The 19,718-nt window shown below is 38.0% G+C and overlaps 1 protein-coding gene across 1 annotated transcript in view; it reads right to left on the reverse strand.

Moving 5' to 3' along the window:
- Positions 1 to 266: 266 nt before the first annotated feature.
- Positions 267 to 19,718, reverse strand: part of wdr3 (WD repeat domain 3) — a 29,908-nt gene continuing 10,456 nt past the window's right edge. Inside the window, exons 7-27 of the mRNA XM_030124811.1 lie at positions 15,810 to 15,905; positions 15,575 to 15,676; positions 13,945 to 14,045; positions 13,233 to 13,322; positions 11,076 to 11,306; positions 10,901 to 10,994; positions 9,584 to 9,685; positions 9,365 to 9,447; positions 8,816 to 8,954; positions 8,657 to 8,713; positions 6,022 to 6,122; positions 5,516 to 5,627; positions 5,208 to 5,342; positions 5,062 to 5,112; positions 3,587 to 3,652; positions 3,351 to 3,443; positions 3,158 to 3,208; positions 3,009 to 3,052; positions 2,792 to 2,920; positions 1,432 to 1,525; positions 267 to 1,332 (exon numbers count right to left, since the gene is read on the reverse strand). Coding sequence (XP_029980671.1) covers positions 1,177 to 1,332; positions 1,432 to 1,525; positions 2,792 to 2,920; positions 3,009 to 3,052; positions 3,158 to 3,208; positions 3,351 to 3,443; positions 3,587 to 3,652; positions 5,062 to 5,112; positions 5,208 to 5,342; positions 5,516 to 5,627; positions 6,022 to 6,122; positions 8,657 to 8,713; positions 8,816 to 8,954; positions 9,365 to 9,447; positions 9,584 to 9,685; positions 10,901 to 10,994; positions 11,076 to 11,306; positions 13,233 to 13,322; positions 13,945 to 14,045; positions 15,575 to 15,676; positions 15,810 to 15,905 — 2,127 coding nt within the window. The 3' untranslated portion in view covers positions 267 to 1,176. The remainder of the gene's footprint in view (positions 1,333 to 1,431; positions 1,526 to 2,791; positions 2,921 to 3,008; positions 3,053 to 3,157; positions 3,209 to 3,350; positions 3,444 to 3,586; positions 3,653 to 5,061; positions 5,113 to 5,207; positions 5,343 to 5,515; positions 5,628 to 6,021; positions 6,123 to 8,656; positions 8,714 to 8,815; positions 8,955 to 9,364; positions 9,448 to 9,583; positions 9,686 to 10,900; positions 10,995 to 11,075; positions 11,307 to 13,232; positions 13,323 to 13,944; positions 14,046 to 15,574; positions 15,677 to 15,809; positions 15,906 to 19,718) is intronic.

Consider the following 19,718-nt stretch of genomic DNA (forward strand, 5'->3'; position numbering starts at 1 on the left):
GCAACATTAAAAACAACACATATGAGGTTTTCAGGAAGCAAATGAAAACTCCTCGTTCTGCAAATCCACTTATCTTAACAGAACATATTTCTGGCCTTTTCTTCACTGTTGCATTTTTCCTCTTTTAAGCAGTTTGTGATGATTAAGCTCAGCTGTTGTTTGGTGCAAATAGTCAGTCGGTGTTATGAGTGTGTGAGTGCGGTCTGGGATTTGCCTTGAGAATTTTTAATTTTGGTAGGTGTGACATTTACAACGCTGAGACCAAATCCAGCCCCATAAAGAGCTGTTGGCCCAGGTTTTTTTTTTTTTTTTTTTTTTTTACAGTCTTGTAAATATAGAGTTAATTTGTTTTTAGGTCCTCAGTGAGATTAAAACATGAACAGTGAGCGAGAGGTGTTTTAAAGGGTTCATTTCATTATTCCACAGCGCCCTACGGTCAGGAAATAAACACACTTGTGGAAAATGAAGTGTCTGATGTGGGTGTGAAACTTTCCTGAAGGTCATGGGATTACAGGGCTGGACACCGAGACGTATTCAATCCGTGATCCACATTTAAGCACAGCTGAAAACTGAGAGTGCACGATTGTAAAATGCTTTTCTCCCGCCTCTGAAATATTTTTACCACATCTACTAGCTCAGGACCATAAATTAAGGCTTAGTTACAAGCGCTGTAAAGTCAAGTCACATCCCCCTGATTTCAGTGGCAGCAAAGCCAAGTGGGAGTTTTTTTTTGTTTTTTTTTAATATATATGTATAAATCAGACCAGCTTGAGACTTACTCCTCTGACAGTGTGGCTGCACCCAGGTGGTCTAGAGCTCAGGTGGTCTCAAGTTATGTCTTAACTTTCTCTAGAAATGTCTTGGCTCTATGGCTGAGTCACTCCCTTTAGGCCTGTGGGATAAAAACAAGCTTAAATCACACTAGTCCTCCATGTGCAGTGATCACGGTGGGAGTACAAGTACGGACGTTTACATATCTTTTATAAAGCTGCAGAGGGAGTCGCTGTGGATACAACTCTATCTCTGTGCAGCCACGGATTTATTTGTTTTGAGAGGTTCGTATAAAACTTCAAGTGAACTGTGAGAAAACTCGGAATAAATGTTATTTATTTGAGAAATGAATCATGTCCCTGGAAAATAGTCTTCTCAGTGTGTACAAAAATTGTCCAAATTAATTCAAGCAATAGTGAGGACGGCTCGCTCCCTCTTCCTCTTCTTCTTCTTCTTCTCGTCCAACCGGCCGGTGGCATCGGCAAAAAACATCACGTCTTCTTTGCTTTCGATTTCCCGTTGAAGGAACTGAAGCGCTGCGCTGTTGAAGCCCATCATGTTCTGAAACACGAGCAGAGAAATGAAATCAGAGAGGAAAAGACTTAATGAGGATAAGACTCTGAGACTCTGTTCTCTGCGACTCCATTGGATGTTACTTACTCTGATTTCACACACTTTGGACAGAGTGTTGGTCCGTAACTCATCTATGACAGACAGCAGCATCTGGTTACTGGAGATCTGACCGAAATGAATCCTAGAAAGTAACAAACAATATTACCTCACGTTAGTGCTGTTTACTGACTGATCAGAAAAAGAGATGCAGTATGATAGATACAGTGTGACATAGAAAATATTAGTGGTTTCACCAATTACATTCTATACACCAACACTTTCCTATCATTTTGCAAAAATCCAAATCTTGCTAAGTGTATTTTTCTCATTTCTAGTCAAAATATCTCATCACACTTAAAATAAGACATAATCACCAAAAGAGTAACTTTTCAGTGAGATATAAGAACTTATTTTTTAGACAACAGATCTTGAAAATCTTATTTCAAGAAATCTTACCAAGATAAATTTCACTTGTTCCATTGGCTGATTTTTTTTTTGTTTAATTCAAGCAAAAAAATCTGCCAATGGCAGATGTAAATACCATATTAGATGTATTGTATTTAAGTTAAAGGTAGAAGTTGCTGCTTGATGGAAATGCAAAGAATTTTTCATTGACCATTTTGTTCTGAAAAATCTGTTCAAATGTGCGATACATTCTGATGGGAAGCCAAATACTGTGTCTACTGTACATCCTTATCACAATAAATAAGTTCAAAACATGGCTCACTTATTACTTAAAGGGGTCATATTTTCCTAAACCCACTTTATTTGTCTTTGGTACATTTATTTGTGTATTTGGACCCTAACAGTTCAAAAGGTTTGAATTAGAACCCTCCAGGTGCTGCAAAGCTATCTTTACATTCATTTTAGGTAAAAATCGAGTGGATTTCTACAGCCTGTTTTAATTCCTTCTTAATTTGTGACATCTATAACTTATGTCGATATGTCACGACATTTGCACATATAAGGTCAAGACTTCCGACGAACATTTCTCCGAGTACAACATGTGTCCAAACTTTGAGCCGATTACTTAAAATGTTCAGTTGTTGGTTGTATAAACAAACACAAGCGGCTGAACAGGACAGAGCAGCACAGCCAAAAACCTGGAGGAAGTGGGGCATTTGCATTTAAAGGGCCAGCGCTCAAAACAACCTTTCTGGTGTCATTACGCAGAAATAGCATTGAAGATGGACCTGTGGAGTTGAATTAATGAAGAGTTCAGACCCAAGTGTAGCATTTACAGTTTATGTAGACCACAATGGAAATGTTTTAAAGTGCAGAATTCCATTTAAAAAGAGCAAAATATCACTCCTTTAAATCATGACTAAAGCTGTATTCAATAACGCGTCATGTTTTTTCCCTCCAAATGCAACATATTTTTCTCTGTATTTTCCGGTCAGGCACGTACTTAAGCAGGAAGAAAAGGCAGCGGCAGACCAGCTCCACCTCCAGACCCTGTTGGATGTAGCTGTTGAAGAGCGTTAGCAGCTCTGGGATGTAAGGGAACGGTAACACCAGCAGAGAAACCTCCAGTTCACTGAGGATCACAACACAAGCAGGTAAACAGACAAGAAAAAAACAGACACTGTGTATTTTAATGAAGAGACATGGACTGGACGTCTTACCTGGATCTGACCTTCTTTATGACGTCTAACACATAGCGGGATGGCTGCAACATAAACACACTTTGTAAGTTATGGTTAATTCACAGCTGTATAACAATATATTTTGGTCTTTACATTTATGTTTATACTTTTGATGATGTTTAACTTACTGAAACATTTCCAAAGGCCACTAGGATTGGGTTGGACTGTGGCGGAGGCAGCTACAAAACAAAATAAGCCATTTGTTAGATGTAAGATGTATAAATAAACCCTGGGTTACGCCACTCCTTTGTGATAGGTTCAGCATTATAATAGTGTAGAGGTTGTATAAATAGAAGATTAATGGATAAAGCATGTCTTTACCTCTTTGCCAGCTTTCTCACAAGCATATTTATGCTCTTCCATCTTCCTTGTTTCCTCTCTGTAAAGCTCCAGAACCTCCATGATTCTCTCTGCCTGAAAAGAAAAACACAAAGGAACAACATCAGCACAGAGGATTTGAGTTTTTACAGGAAGGAATGATCTGGGTTACTTTATTATTTATAAAGAAATGTCCACAGCATAATGAATAACGCCGTCCATAAAGTGACTGAACTCACAGCTTTGACTGTCTCCACAGTCTTCTTGCCGGCCGGGGCAGCCTCTCCTTGAGTCTCCCCAGGAACCTGTTCACACAAACATCCATATGTCAAACAATGCAGTAATAAAATATCTGTCAGAGCACAGAAAAAAATATTATCTACCAGCCTCATTTTAATGTCGATATAAGCAGTGTTGTCTGGTCTGAAAAGGTGGGACATCTGTCTGCTGAAGGTGCTACAACCAAACCAATCAGAGGAAAGATGCCAACTTTGTATCTACACAAGAAATGATACTGTGACCTGAAAATAGGATCTTTCATCTTAGAACTTTATTGAATCCATACAGGCGTACGGAAACTGAACCCAGACGACACATAATACATCTGAGGATCGACCTTGGCCCTCTCAGTAAGATGGTCATTTTTTTCTTCCATTTGTGAAAAATTGAATATGTATTACTGACATATACTGATAAAATGGCCAAATAAAGTTAGGCTATAAATAAAGGTACGCTATTACAGAAGTTCTTGGAGGTACAGGTTATTTTTATGTTAATGTATCATTCTACTGGCATTTGTGTTGTTTGTAAAATGTGTGCCTAGAGGGAAGGCTTTTCTGTACAGCAAATAGTTCTTTTCACTTTAGCAACAGCATCTCTATCTTCTCAGACAAGTAGTAGCAGCTATCTTTGACACACCATAAAACGTGCTCTTCTGATTTATTTTTAAATAGTTGTAGTAATATGTGATCAACCTCTTGTGCCGATATGTTTATATAACATTATAATATTAATAGAAGGGTCATATGATGCAAAGTACACATCAAGATACTGCATCTGAATATTCAGTAAACATGATAATGTGATATACCACTGAGTATTTAATGTAAATTAGAAGACCCTAACCCCTTAAAGAAGCTTAGCGAAGACATTTGTTTGTCACATCATCAGATATATAAACATACATAGTAAATGATGGATAACAAAGTACAGGGAAAGAGGACATTTTGAGGAAAATCAAGCAAATTTCCAGAAACTATTTACTTCTGAAACAAATAAATGTCTTTCCTACATGAACATGACTACGTGTCATAAATAACATGGGGAAAAAAGTCCTATCAGTGCTTTATTCAGTTGCTTTCTGTATGAAAAATTCAGTCATTTTGTTGTGTTTTGAGTTTCTGACATTTCATAGAGCTGATGATGTTTGAGTTCTACAGGAAAAATGACATTTAATAGATAAACATCTATGAGATACAGTTACAATATCTTGGATTTATCTGTGATTGTGGTGTAATTGCACATGTACATTTTTACTTGGTAATCTGGGAATTTCTTTGGCGTGTAACAACACCTAATCCTCACATCATCAGGACTGTCATCACCATCTAAATCTAACATATTTGTCTAATATTGGTCAGTGTTAACGCTAAATTGTTCACAGTGGTGAAAAATTGAGAATCGATGAGGCTGAGAAGCAGGAAACTGAGCTCACCACGGGTACGTCTCCTTTAGCCATGCTCTCCTCAACCTCTGCTTCTCGCTCCTGTCAAAACAAAACAAAACCAACATCAGTGAACATCTGACGGAAAAGTATGTCTCTGCCTGAGTGAGAGCTGGTCAGATCATCCTCCATCTTACCATCTCCCTCTCCTCCTCCAGGATGATGGGCTCCCTGGTCCTCTCCCAGAGGCGCAGGGACTTGTCGTGGCCCGACGACACAATGTAGTCACCGCTTGGGCTGATGGTCAGACACCAAACTTCCCGATGGTGACCCTTAAAAACAGAGAGGACGAACATCAGTCAGGAGCTATAGTGCAAAAAATATGCTACTGGCAGGAAGAAAAACTCTGCTATAGCAATTAACTATAACATAAATGCCAACATTTTTAACACAAAAGTTGAGATTTTTAGCCAAGCTGTGGCTGGAGCTTCAGAAATTGTGTCACCTCTAGTGTTTGGATGTGCTCAAACTTATCGGCGTCCCACTGTTTGATCTTCTTGTCCTTCCCCGCTGTGAAGAACAGATGAGTCTTGGGGACAAACTGGAGGAACATGACACTGTAGACAAGAAAATGACAGAAGAAGGATAAGAGGATAAGCAAGTAAAGAATCATAAATCTGTAACAGAAATTTGCACCCAAAAAAAGAGACACCAAAAGGAAGAAAATGACAAAAACAATGACCAAAAATCATTTAAAAAAAAAAAAAAGGACTGAGAAAGTCTAGTGGAAAAACAGATGAGTGTGGAGATAAAAGAGCAGCTGATGTGAAGTCACAGGGCAGGCAGAGTTAACAGGATACGGATCAGAGTCTGTGATCACAACAGATGAGGTCAGAGCTGGAAACTCAACAACTCACAAAAAGATTTAATCTCTACTTATTTGGCCAAAAAGTCTTTTTTCTTAGAATGAACACAGTCTACTCGGTTTGGGTCCGTGTCGCTGGGCGTTACCTGTCGTCGTGAGCAAACATGGAGCGGTGACAGTCGCCAAAGTCCAAACCCCAGATCTTGACGTTTCTGTCAGCAGAGCCAGTGGCGATGAGTGTACTGTCCTGGTTTAACGGAAACACAAGGTCAACGACAGGAGCAGCTACAGAAACGAGGAGTCAAAGTCAGTAACGGCAGAGTTTGTGTTCTGTCATGTCTGAGTGGCTGCCTTTACCTGGAGTCAAACATTCCACAAATAAAAATAAAAAAACAGTCCAATTAGAATAAAAATGTCTTATGTAAACACCTTGATTAGAAGAGACTGCTTTCCAGTTGAGAGGGGTGGTGTAAACATTTAATAATCCTCTCAACGGGAAAGTATTAACTCATAATAACCATGTAAAAGCTTAATCTGAACATTTCTTTCAAGGTTGGAATGAAAATATTTTTCTGAACATGTTTGCCCCACATGTGGGTAACATTAGATCAGTGGTTCCCAACCTTTTTTGGCTTGTGACCCCATTTTAATATCACAAATTTCTGGCGACCCCAGACATTCAAAACAGAGAAATTGTTTTTGCCACAATTAATTTGTTTTTGATCATGTAATAGTTTGCTATACTACATTGCAAATAAACATTTATTTTAGATGACACTTAGTCTATATAATGTATATTATTATGGACGGAGGTAGAAAAGCCAGGTGTAGATTACTGCACAAAGTGAGAATTTGATTTTCCTTGGTCAGGATATGTACAGTCGGTCCAGCTTGGATTCACAAGGCTGACAATTAATACTGAACAAACAAGAACTCAAACTATGAATTATGAAAGAGCTGCAGCATCTGACACCGACCACAACGAACATTTGAAAGATAAACAGTACCACAGTGCTTCAGTTTCAGCTTCACAGTTTGTCATGTCTTTTATGTATTGGGATTGTCTCTCTCAACTCAAAAAAGATTTTTTTTATTAGTAAGTTTTTCTTTTTTTAAAATTTACTAGGAATTTCAGGCGCCCCCATTTGAATTTCAGGCGACCCCACGTGGGGTCCCGACCCCAACGTTGAAAAACACTGCATTAGATGATGTGGTGAGTCTCCACAAGGAGCATACTATACTTTTATTCCACAAACCAAACTGCAGAGGTACTATCAAGCATCAAAAATGTACTGTCATTTGATACCAAATTTCAACATATCAATAGTGTCAAATCTTGTTAAAAGTTAGCACATACACCATGCACTGAATTTATATAATTTTAAAAATGATATTAATGGAAAACTTTTAGTTGTGGTAAAGAAGCTCTGAGTCTATAAATATACAGAGAAGCTGAAAAATAAAACTAAAGGTTTATATCATAATGTAAAGTTTTAGTGTCAGTTTCAGGGACAAATATGCACTGTTATGCATAAAGTTGGAATAGTGTTGTTTTCAAACCCATTTCTCTTTTTATTCCTATTTATACACATCAGTATCCCCTTTGACTCAGTCCAATGATTACACACAGAGTCCCAGTTACACTTTATCTAGAAACAATAAATCATATTGTCACAATCATTTCATGAGAAGAGGTAAAAGATATTTTATTCCAACATTACGGGAAATAGATTCAAAGCCAAGGCATCAGTTGTATCTAGTACCAAAAATTCTTGATTGATATCCAGTCATATCTGCAGCTCTTCCAACTTTGTGTTGGAGACCTAAAAACATTTGAGGAATGTTGGTCCAGAAGGAGTTCCTCAAACAAATATCAAAAACCCCAGGGAAAGATAAAAAAAAAACAACTTCTGTAACATTTCTGGTAGATTAAATGTTTTGCAATAGCAGATATACATTGCATGTGTTAAATAATTTATCAACCTGCTATTCTTTTATTCAACATTAATTTAATCTGTTAAGTTGGCATCTCTACTCAGAATGATGTCAAATGACTTTAAAGAAATACTGCCGATGTCACTCCAGTTAAATTTTACTGAGGATGTTCTTAATGGAGTACAGACATGTTGAGAATAGTCAAATAATCATATAAGAAACTGTCTTTACAAAATCTTGGCATCAAATAATGGAAATGAGTTTTACTCTTTTATTTAACTCTACTCTAAGGTACATGTAACATTGGCACATGCTTGTATGTTTACATTAATACATATAATCCTCCACATATGTTACTAATCAGCTTGTGAAGTACCCTTCACCTTCAACATTGATGCCATAACCTGTTCAGCCCTAAACCCATTTCTCAACCTACCAGCTGAAAATGATAACCCCCGAGTGAATGGAGTATAGTTTGCAAATGTTTTTCTCAATAAATCTTGTTTCAAAAAAGTAACACCTGTGAGATTGATGCAGAAGTGGCCGAGTCATTATCACATGTACTGTTTCACAGTAAATGCAGCTATTAAAATAATAATAATAATGATAATAATAATAATAATAATAATAATAATAATAATAATAATAATAATAATAATAATAAATAAATAAATAAATAAATAAATAAATAAATGTAGCTAGTAAACAGCAAAAAAACCAAAATAAACTACTTTCAGCTCTGCTTTAAAACAAAACACAGTACTTATGATTAAATCCACCTGGAAATCATGGATTAGTAGAACAGGTTTAAGTAGCTGAGTAGATTTCATTTGCAGGTTGACTCACATGTGAGATGTCCAGGCACAGAACCGGCAGCTTGTGTCCATACAGAGACAGGAAGAACTAAAGCAGAAGCAGATCAAAGGTCAGCTCTGGGGTATGCAGTATTCAAGCAGGATCTTCTATCATTCATAATACTGTGGAATTAAATATCTACATCTGTACCTTCAGTGTGTCTGTGTAGAAGACTTTGACGGTGCAGTCTAACAAAGACACAGCCAGCAGTCTGTGATCTGGAGAAAACTTCACACAGAGAACGTCTTCCTCCAACTGCAGAGAACGGGAGTGTTTAACTGTCAACCTCCTGCAGAACAAACAAACTGAATGTTACCTGAGCATTGGATTACATATCAGACTTTTTTTATCTGATGGTTAGAAAGACCAGCATTCAACATAACATCACCTTAACATTATTTGAGCACTAGAGCATTTTGGTTGACCTTGATTTTAGCCTGTGTGAAACTAAATCAAGAGGAAACTGTTTTGAGTTCATGGGCTCAGTGTCCAGAGTCAGCAATGTCAATATTTACTAAAGGTTTTTTCTGCTAGGCAACAATATCACAAAACATCTCTGACGTCTTGAGATAGTGAAACCCCTGGTTCCAATTCATGAAACACCGATTTAATATACTTTCATGAAGCTGCAGAGATTATATGAGATCACCCTGAATGGACCACTCTGATTCCTGAACAGTGAAGGACGAGCTGACTTACTTCTGAGCCGTCCCCTGGTCCTTGATCAGCTCAAACTCCCAGAACTTCACAGTCTTGTCTGCACTTCCTGTTACAATCCCTCTCTACGAATCACACACAAACAACAAGAAAACCAGTAGGCTTCATGTGAAGTGGAGTCACAGTGAAACAGTGAAAACACACACAGAGTAGACCACGTGTGACAGTAGGAAATACTGCAGGTGTTCAGGTGGACAATACCTGGTCTGGGGCCAGGCAAAGGGACCACACAGCTCCATCATGGGCGTCTACGGTCTCCAGGAGGCTTCCTGAGGCCAGCTCAAAGATCTGCAGCTTCCCACTCTGTCATGAAACACAGCCACCAGTGGACGTCTCATTATGTAAGCCTTTCCTTGTCTAATAAGGTTGTCCTGATTATCACACTTTAGTTACAACTGTCAAACAAATCATTGCCATTACTGATTTAATTCCTCTTTGTACAGGTTCTATTAGGCTGGTACTGTTTGTGCATAATGAGACTAATAATAGCTCAATAACAATATACAAACATTATGAAGGTTAAAAGTCATTTACTGATACTGAGCACTGGAGTAACTAAATAAGACTACATGGGACAGATGTTACATAAATAACTTCAATAAATCCGACTTAATATCAACAGATGCTCATCAGGATGTGGTCAGTAAAATAAGAGGCATTAAGCACTTTGAGGTAAACAGTTTTAGGTGCTCATTTTCCACTGAGGTGCCGTTAAGTCATTACAGGAAGAAATTAGCCTTCAGGCCCTTCTGGCATAAAGCTTTAAGAGGTCAGATGAGGCAGGATGAAGAGTATAGTCCATTACAGAAGCAGGTTCATGTGGGTGAATCGGTTTTATAGAAGAACGTCATCTGGGTTCATATGAAATTCACACATTCTAATCAATTTTCAGTCACTGTTAGGTTAGGTACAAAACTACTTGTTGAATTTCTAAAAAAAAATAATCATGGTTTGGATATAAAAAATCTATATACGGTGATATACAACATGGCTCTAATAGACGACATTGAATTTAAAGTATAATTTTGCTCTCAACAAAACCACAAGAACACTGTGCATCTTAATTGTGTAACCTTGGTTACTGTACACCTAACTTTTAAATTAAATTATGTTTCTTATTACATTGTGTGATAATATTTTAGGATGTTTTAGATCCAATACACCTATTTCATTATCAGTTATATGTTATCATTTTCTATATTTACTTATTTATTATACTGTGTATGTGTGTAGTTTCACACAGTTGTTTCCACACAGATCAATGTAAACAATTCTCCAAAATACTCATAGTTGTGTCAAAAAATGACAATCAGATGATATTGTATCTGTGACAGACCAATTCTAAAGAGTTAGCTTCTCACTTGTCTTGAGTGTTCAGACTGAAATACCAAATAAATGTTTAAAAAGCACAGAGGTCAGGAAAAAATGTTGTTTCTACATGGATAAATTCATTAGCTAAAGAAAACCTTTTCAGTGATGAACACACCCCTGCTGACTGATGCATCAGTGTGTGAGTACCTTGGTGCCCAGGATGATCTGTCTGTCTCCAGGTACAAACAGGGAGCACAGGGCGTATTCACAGGCCATGGTGCGGATCACCTGTAGAGTGGACCTGTGGACAGATGGTGGTTCTGTTAGGTGGTGGTCCGATACACTTTCACAGACATTTTCAGGAAATGCCTCCTTCTTTCACCTGTTCCACACTTTGACTGTGTCTCCAGATGCAGAGAGGACAGCCAGGTTGTCTGAGCTGAAGGCCAGTGTGCGGACGTCAGTGCGGTGGCCGCCGAGCGTGAGGCGGGCTGTCTTATTGGCTGTGGGGGTGTTGTTTAATGTCCTCAGACTGTAGGTCTCAATGGTGTTGTTCTGTAGCAGCAGCGCCACCTTCAGCTCACCACCGGCACAGGACAGGCAGTCCACCCATCTGAGACGGGACAAAGACATTAACGAATGGTTAGGGAGGAGTGTTGGTACCTGTATATACAGTATACTGGTACTAAACTGAAGAGCAGATCTGGGTCTATGGATTTTCACAAGGGTCAAAGACAGCAAATACAGTAAAGTACATAAATATTCTGATAAGTGACACAAATGTTTTAATTTTGTGTCTGTACCTGACCATAGTGGATGTTCTTCCAGGTGTTTTGGGGTTGCAGTAGATTCTTTCTTTTTGAGAATGCACCAAATTCTCTCCACGCTTAAAGTTTTCACTGCCGCTGTTTTTTGTGTTTTCAGTCAAATAACATCTTTACTTCCACTGACACCTCTGTGGACCTCATGTCGAGAATCCCAGATGGAAATTCAACATCAGGAATAAACTCCAGAACATTTATCTGCCTAATTTATCATAGAACAACCAGGGAACAGGACCCATCTGGACATGAATCTACTTGTCAGTCAGTTGTCTGGTTACTTTTGAGCCTCTGAAAATGAAGGGACTTGTTTTAATGGTTGTAATTCCTAAACAGTTAATGTAATATTTTGGTAAACCCCTTGAATTAGCTGAAAGTCGTCATGTCAGTCACATCCTGATCCTCATTTCAGATCCACTGTGGTGGTGTAGAGAGTCAACAGTACATGTGTGTCACTGTCCAAATACTTATGGACCTGATTGTAGTTCCCTGAAATTCTTTACAGTCGATGTGAATGCCAGGTCTACAATGTTTGGCCATTGTTAATCAGTAAATACACCTATTTAATAAAATCTTCTTACAACACACAACAAGCACATATTAGTATACAAAGGAATTAAGGTTTGTTTCTGAAAAGCAGAAATAAAATTAACAAGTGTTCAGAGAACGCAAACCTTCGCCAAGCACCCCGAGCAGTGTGCATGTGTGGATCGACGATTTCTTTTTAAATTAAATAGTTTCAAGGTTGTTCCATACAGCAGAAAAAGTTTAAGCTTGGTACCAGTCATGTGTATGTCAAATTATATGAAATTCCAATCAATATTTGTTGAGCTATTATGAAAAATGTGTGGTAAATGGGATTATCAATGTTAAATTGAAACGTCCACAGAGTCCACATTCCACAGTGGATGTAGACAGTTTTGTGCCAGATACAAGATATTGTTATAAGCTATGGGTGTATCAAATTGGAGGCTAATCGGAGTGGTTTTGAATTTCTTATGAATTTTTGAAAATTGCTCAATGATGAGAGAGAGGAAAATTTGAGATTTTGTGACCTTGCTGTGACCTTGAACTTTGGCCTCCTTGGCCCAAAATTTAATGGGTTCATCCCAGGGCCTAGGCCTATCTGTGGGTAAAATTTGATAAAGATGGTTGGAATAGTTTTCTTGTAAAGTTGCTAACATCAAACAAACATGCAAACAAACAAACAAACACAAAGCAAAGTGATCACAATAGCTCCTGGCAGAGGTAAAAAATTTTTGGCATTGGGGTACAGAAGTAACTGTACTGGGGTGTAAACACTACTGTCCAATGAAAACCCAACTGCATCTTTAATTTGCTTTGTGGAAAAGTAGTTTTATTTAAATAAAACAGAATATTTCCTTTTTGAGATGAACTTCAGGCCAATGTCTAATGCAGCTTCTTTGAAGGAACATACAGAGGCTGCATCCTCTTTTTTGAGTTACAGTATATATAATATTTCAGTATTTTTATAGTATAAAGGTGAAGCTCCACAATCTGTTATTATTGCAAAAAACCTGTTCATCAGATACAGTGGGTTTGATGCAACTCTTCTACATCTCTGATCTGGCATGAGCATTACTTTAGATGAATAATTGTGCTTATAGATGCCTCATTTTGTCTTCTTCTGTGAACATGTGACCTCACAATATCCTGCAGGTCACAAAAACGCCTGTTATATTCTACTCCACACTGACCTGATCTTGGCGGACGCCTTGATGTTGGTCAGCCTGATGATCTCATCCTTCAGCATCCTCTCCACCACCGGCTCCTCTGCCTCCTGAGCTCTGCAGCAGAGGGAACCACACAACCAGCTTAGACAGTACAACAGCTACTGTACATACACAACATGAGAGCTGTACGAGTAGGTGTTAAGGTATAGAAAGTACTTAAAATAGACAAGTAAGGAGAAGCAGCAGCATTTGTGAGAAGTGATGCAGTAGTAATATCAACACTAACAGCAAAAGATAAAATTACCAGTGTTAGTATGTAAAAAAAACAAAACAAACGAACAAACAAAAAAACATGTTAATAACATTTAGTGCTCATGGTTACACAAAATTAAAGCAGCAGTGATCAGTAATGTAGTGTTAATTGTACAGTGGCAAAACAAGGAGAAAAACTGCTCAGCCTCTGCGTGAACAAAGGCACAAATAATCATCATTTACATTAGAGCCTGACTACATTAGATCATATTAGACACACACACACAATCAGGGGTCACTATCTAATATAAGACTATTATATCCTGTGTATATCAATGTCCTTATTTCATATATTGGCCGATATATTGGTTATCAGCCAGTATATCAGATATCGGCCGATTTATCAGATATTAGCTTTTTTTTAGCCCCCAATATCAGTGTCAGGCCCAAAAATCCCATATCAGTCGGGCTCTAATTTACATACTTGGCTGCCTTCTTCTTGGCTTTCTTCAACTTCTTATTCATCTTCTTCTGTACTTCCTCTTCTGACAGGACAGTGAACAGCTCCAGGGCTGAATCATTGCCCTGTTGAGAGACACAGAAATACACACATACATAAAAGCATCAAAAGCCTGTGCGTAAAATGTCAATCTGTCCAATTGCAACTTTAGCATCCATATGCTAAAGTTTTATACTGTCAGTTCACATTGCCTAATTCCACCTCTTTGTTAAAAGCTGCACTTGAATGCATCACGAAGGCTATAGCTGGCAGCCATCTGAATACAGGCTTTGTGTCTGGGCTCACATTAGAAGAAATCACTGATGGTAAAACTGTTTCTCGGTCAAAAAGAATTGAAAAGGAAAAAAACAAACTAGCCAACATCAGTTTTTAGTTTGCAGCAGCTAGTTTTCATGCCATTGGAGATCTCAGTATCCTTAAACACACTAACAGGTGATACATCGGACATTTAGTTATGCTGTTATGGTCTGTAGAGTGTTGGGGCAGTTTCATCTTTTCAGTGTCTCTCACTGAAAGTCTTTTCTGGTCCTCTGCACTGACTGTGTTGAGTTCAAGGTCAAGGACAGACTTAAGCCTTATTCACACATGACTAGAATAAACCTGGAGGCCTCTGGTGATCTGGAAATGAACCATGCACATGTGTGTTTCATGTGGTATACTCCAAGGTTATTATCGATAGATGCCCACACTGGGTCTGTGTGGCATTATTTTATTTTATTTTATTTTAGCATTACCTGAACTTGAAGTTTATTAGTCTTTATTTTTATTTTACCTTTATTTAACCAGGAAAACCTCACTGAGATTAAGAATCTCTTTTTCAAGAGTGTCCTGGCCAAGATGGGCAGCACTGACTTTGTATACAGTTGAGGAAAAAATTATTAGACCATGAAAAGTCATCAAAAACAATGGTTATGCAATCAAGTACTAACTCCTGTGTGTATCATGTGACTAAAACAGACAGAAAAGAAAACATGGAATGCCTAAAAGCACTGTTTTTGTCAATACAATGCCATAGCTATTGATGGAAGAACTGAAGTGATTTTGGTTATTATCAAGAAAACATGGAAAACAAATAGATATTAGCTCTGAAATTAAACTCTAATGATCTAATTTTGTTGTTATTATAATATTTGTCCAAACAAATGTACCTTTAGTTGTACCAGGCATTAAAATGAACAAGAAACTGAAGAAAATAAGGGGGTCTAATAATTTTTTCCGTGACTGTACATAGTATTAGGTGTAAGAGGGTATTTTTTATCTTGTATATTTGCATTAGCATTTTAATCTAATCTAATCTAATCTAATCTATGCTTCAGCCCAAATAAAACATATGACTTGAAGAGGAACTCAAAGCTCCTGGATGTAATACAAAAGAAAACAGTGGAAATTGGAGAAAATAGTGACCTTTCCATTTTCTGATTATGACTGTGATGCTTGTGTTGTGGTTTTATTAATGTTTTGCATTTACACAAAAGTGTACAGTAAAAAAAAAAAAATCCACATTTCCAGATTTTTCTCATTATTAATACCACGCTGACATTTTATCATGTATTCTGGACAGTTTGATAGAACCTGGAGATGTTTCATTACTCACGTGGCAGGCGATGACTCTGGCCTTGTTATCTGCTGTCAGTGAGACAACCCTGTCTCTGGCTTCTCTCAGGATCGATCCGAATTTCTTGCAACTCAAAATGCGCTGAGAGACACAATGTTAAAGTTGTATGAATGTACAAGTGACCTGCACAACCCCAACTGATGAAACAGACTGTTTATTTACTGAAGAATTGAAATATAAATCAATTTCCAACAGTGACTGACTCTTGTCGTACCTCTTCAGGACTCTCATCCACTTCCTCATCCTCGTCTTCATCATCTTCCAGCAGAGTTTTCTCTTTCTTCACTCTGGGCTCACCGTCTGCTTTTCCCTGAGGATACATGAACACCGACAGACAGAGCTCAGCAACTACAATATACATTTATAATATCAGTCTGAGAACGGAGTCAGCTTTCACGAATCACCTCACTTTATGGTTAGACTGAAAAATAAACTGCAGAGTCTGAGAACCATGTTTTAAATCATTATTTTAGCAGGTCAACACAGATAAAGCCTTTCAGTAAACCAAGCAAATTAGTCATTTTCTTTAGTTTTTGCCTCAACTCATTATCCATTATCATTAGTCCTGTCCATCAATGTGAATATGGTGAATATGGTGCTAGTTGGAGGCTGGTGCTGGAACCAATCAGTTCCACTTGTGAACCTTCGAAGAACCAATATAATCATGGAAAAAAATATTAGACCATCAAAAGTCATCAAAAACATGGTTATGCAATCAAGTACTAACTCCTGTGTGTATCATGTGACTAAACCAGACAGAAAAGAAAACATGGAATGCCTAAAAGCACTGTTTTTGGGAATACAATGCCATAGATATTGATGGAAGAACTGAAGTGATTTTGGTTATTATCAAGAAAACATGGAAAACAAATAGATATTAGCTCTGAAATTAAGCTCTAATGATCTATTTTTGTTATTATCATTATATTTGTCCAAACAAATGTACCTTTAGTTTTACCAGGCATTAAAATGACCAAGAAATTGAAGAAAACAAGGGTGGTCTAATAATTTTTTTCTGCGACTGTACATTTTCACGTTGGACCGCCACCTTAGACACAGGTCTTTAAGCCACTGTATTTGTCTGCATATGCACCTGCTTTCTTAGTAACACTAGAGCCAACTTTAACCCATCAAGGCCCAAACAGCCACTGGCAACCAAAACCATCTACTGATCTATGATGTTTAATAACTTCTAATTCATTCATCCTATCAATGCATGTAAATAATTGGTGTAAAATACAGTTTGTCATCTTTTCATGGTCATCAGATATGACCCATCTGGATGTTCAGAGGCTCCGAAGTTACCATGGAAACACCGTCATCTTCTATCATCCATGGAGCCTGATCAATAACAGTGGATGGAGACACTTTTCATTATTTTGTTACTGATATATTTTTCTGAAAAAGTCCCTTTTTCTTCAGTTCTCTCTCTTTTTGATACAATAATCTTCAACTTTAATCTGAGCTTTTATGAACATCTACATGATCAGTGAATTAAATATCCGAAAATACATGATTTTCACTGAAAAAACCCAAAATACAGTGGAAAATATTATGATAAATAGTAATACATTTCTTAAGAAAGGTTAAATAGAGAGAAAAATTAAATTGGGAACTGCCACAAGAGAAGCACTGGGTCTTTATGGGTTAAGACAAAACAGCAATAACAGACCACAAGCTCTGTTTTCTCTTCTTTGGATCAGGGGAAAACTAGACACCAGATAAGCTAGGTCTTAGTTCTAGATGAGTTCATTGTTGGTAAATGACTGATAAGACCTAGAGCTCTTATGGTTAAGTCATTCAATCAAATAATACTTATTACTATTGATAATTGATATTCAATACGAGTCATTTTTGTCTGAGAAAAAAGCTAAAACTCTTCTTAAAGGGGTCATATTTTGCTAAACCCACTTTTATTAGTCTTTAGTTCATTTATTTGTGTATTGGGCCCTAATAGTTCAAAAAGTTTGAATTTGAACCCTCCAGGTGCTGCAAAGCTATCTTTATATTCATTCTGGCAAAAATCAAGTGGATTTCTACAACCTGTTTTGATTCCTGCTTAATTTGTTATGTCTATAACTAGCTACATCATGACATTTGCACATATAAGGTCAAGACTTCCGGTGAACATGTCTCTGAGTATGACATAACTGTTTGTCAGCAGTAGTGGTTGTAGTCCATACTGAAAATATGTCCAAACTTCGAGCTAATTACCTAAAATGTTCCGTTGTTGATTGGGACAGAGCAGCACAGAGGGGGTGGGGCATGAAGTGGCTCATTTGCATTTAAAGGGCCAGCGCTCAAAACGATCTTTCTGGTGTCATTACTCAGAAATAAGGTTGAAGATGGACCTGTGGAGTTGAATTAATGAAGAGTTCAGACCCAAGCAGAGCATTTACAGTTTATGTAGACCACAGGGAAATATTTTAAAATGCAGAATTCCATTTTATAAGCAAAATATCACTCCTTTAAATGTAAATACGTTCTACTTTTTTTCCCCACTTCTGTGATATTAAAGCTATACCTACCGATGTGGCATTTCTCACAGCACTTAGTTTGAACATGAACAACCCGCCTCCCTCCAAAGCCCCACCCCCTTCCCTCTGCCTGAGCTCTGAGGCTCCTCCTCCTCTCTCCTCCTCTCTCCTGAAGCGCGATGGAAACAGAGGAGGAAGCAGAGGTGGAGGTCCGGTCCGTTTTGGCGTGTCCGCGGACCCCTCCCTCAGTAATCAGATGCATCATCCACCTGCCGCGGGCCCGCGGCTCCTGTTCCATCAGTAGACCTGGTCTGTGCAGTACTGGGTCAGTGTCTTCACTGCAGTGCCCAGGGGATGGGCGCGCGCACTGTGAACGCGCGGCCTCCGCGAATTTTCTGTGGACATTTGAAATTTCATAGTCCATACAATTATCATCCTACATCATCTTACATTGTGTGACACCATGTACATGTACCTGTATGAGTCCCACCGTCAGAAAAGCTGAGCTTTATGCAGACCTGTTCAGTCCAGTACAGATGACTTCCGGACTTTTATCTCCATCCTTCATTCATCAGACTCCCGTTTGTGCCCCTCAGTTGTTGTTTCTGTTCATAAATCAGTTTTTCCCCTTCCACATGTGCATGTCAGTTCTATCCAAACACATCCTAGGCAGTAGACTGTGGTCAGTGACAGGAGAAGCAGCGCCAGTGAAGCGTCAGATTCAGAGGGACACATTTCGGATGTGAGGTGGGGATAATGAATCGGATGCTGGATGGGCGTAATGGATGATTGACAGGAGGCTCAGTCATGTTCGGCAAATTATTTCATTCGGACCGACTAAAATGATTGGTCAGACTGTTATTAGAAATATATGAGAATTAAACATTTTTGAGTTTCACTACCTGGTGGATTTCTTTTACATTTTAGTTTGACACACGCTTATTAGGAGCATTTTAAGATGACAAAAGAAAAGTGTAAAAATGCCACATCATACGGTATAGCTTTAAACTGAATATCTTTGTGCTTTTGACCAAATAATGCATTTCAGGATGTTTTGTTTTTCACCATTTACTAAAACTGTACAGACCTAACAATTAATTTAAAAAATGTCACTGAAAATAATTGATAGTTGCAAAAACCCTAATAATCTCTTTCATTTCAACATAGACACTTTTCTACCATTTTGGACTGAAACTTGTTGTCAGTTTTATCTTCTTCCTCTCTCTCCATCTATACTCATCTATAAACAATCCACACTGATAAAAATTTAAGGTTAATTTTCTACTCCGTGGCAATGTCAGATGCCATGTTGGAATGAAAAATGCTGTTAAAAGAGTTTGGCCTCTTTTTCTATACTCTTTGGCGTGGGTGCCAGTCTGGAAACAGTCTTCCTGGCAGAGAACCACTTTGAGATTATACATGGCTCAGACTGCCTCAGTGGGAGAAGGGGAATTAGTCAACCCACATCGTGACTAACAAACGATAACTAAATCTCCACATTAAAAGACAAGCACAAATATTTGCTGTAGAACTTGGGGGATTTTTCTGCTTTGAATCCACTGGCAAACGATATAAATGTCACATGAAATAATGACAAATTGGGCTGTGATGTAAGTGGAGGTTTTCCCCCTAATTTATGTGAATCA

The sequence above is a fragment of the Sphaeramia orbicularis genome, chromosome 21 (assembly GCF_902148855.1).
Source record: "Sphaeramia orbicularis chromosome 21, fSphaOr1.1, whole genome shotgun sequence".
Classification (NCBI taxonomy): Eukaryota; Metazoa; Chordata; class Actinopteri; order Kurtiformes; family Apogonidae; genus Sphaeramia; species Sphaeramia orbicularis.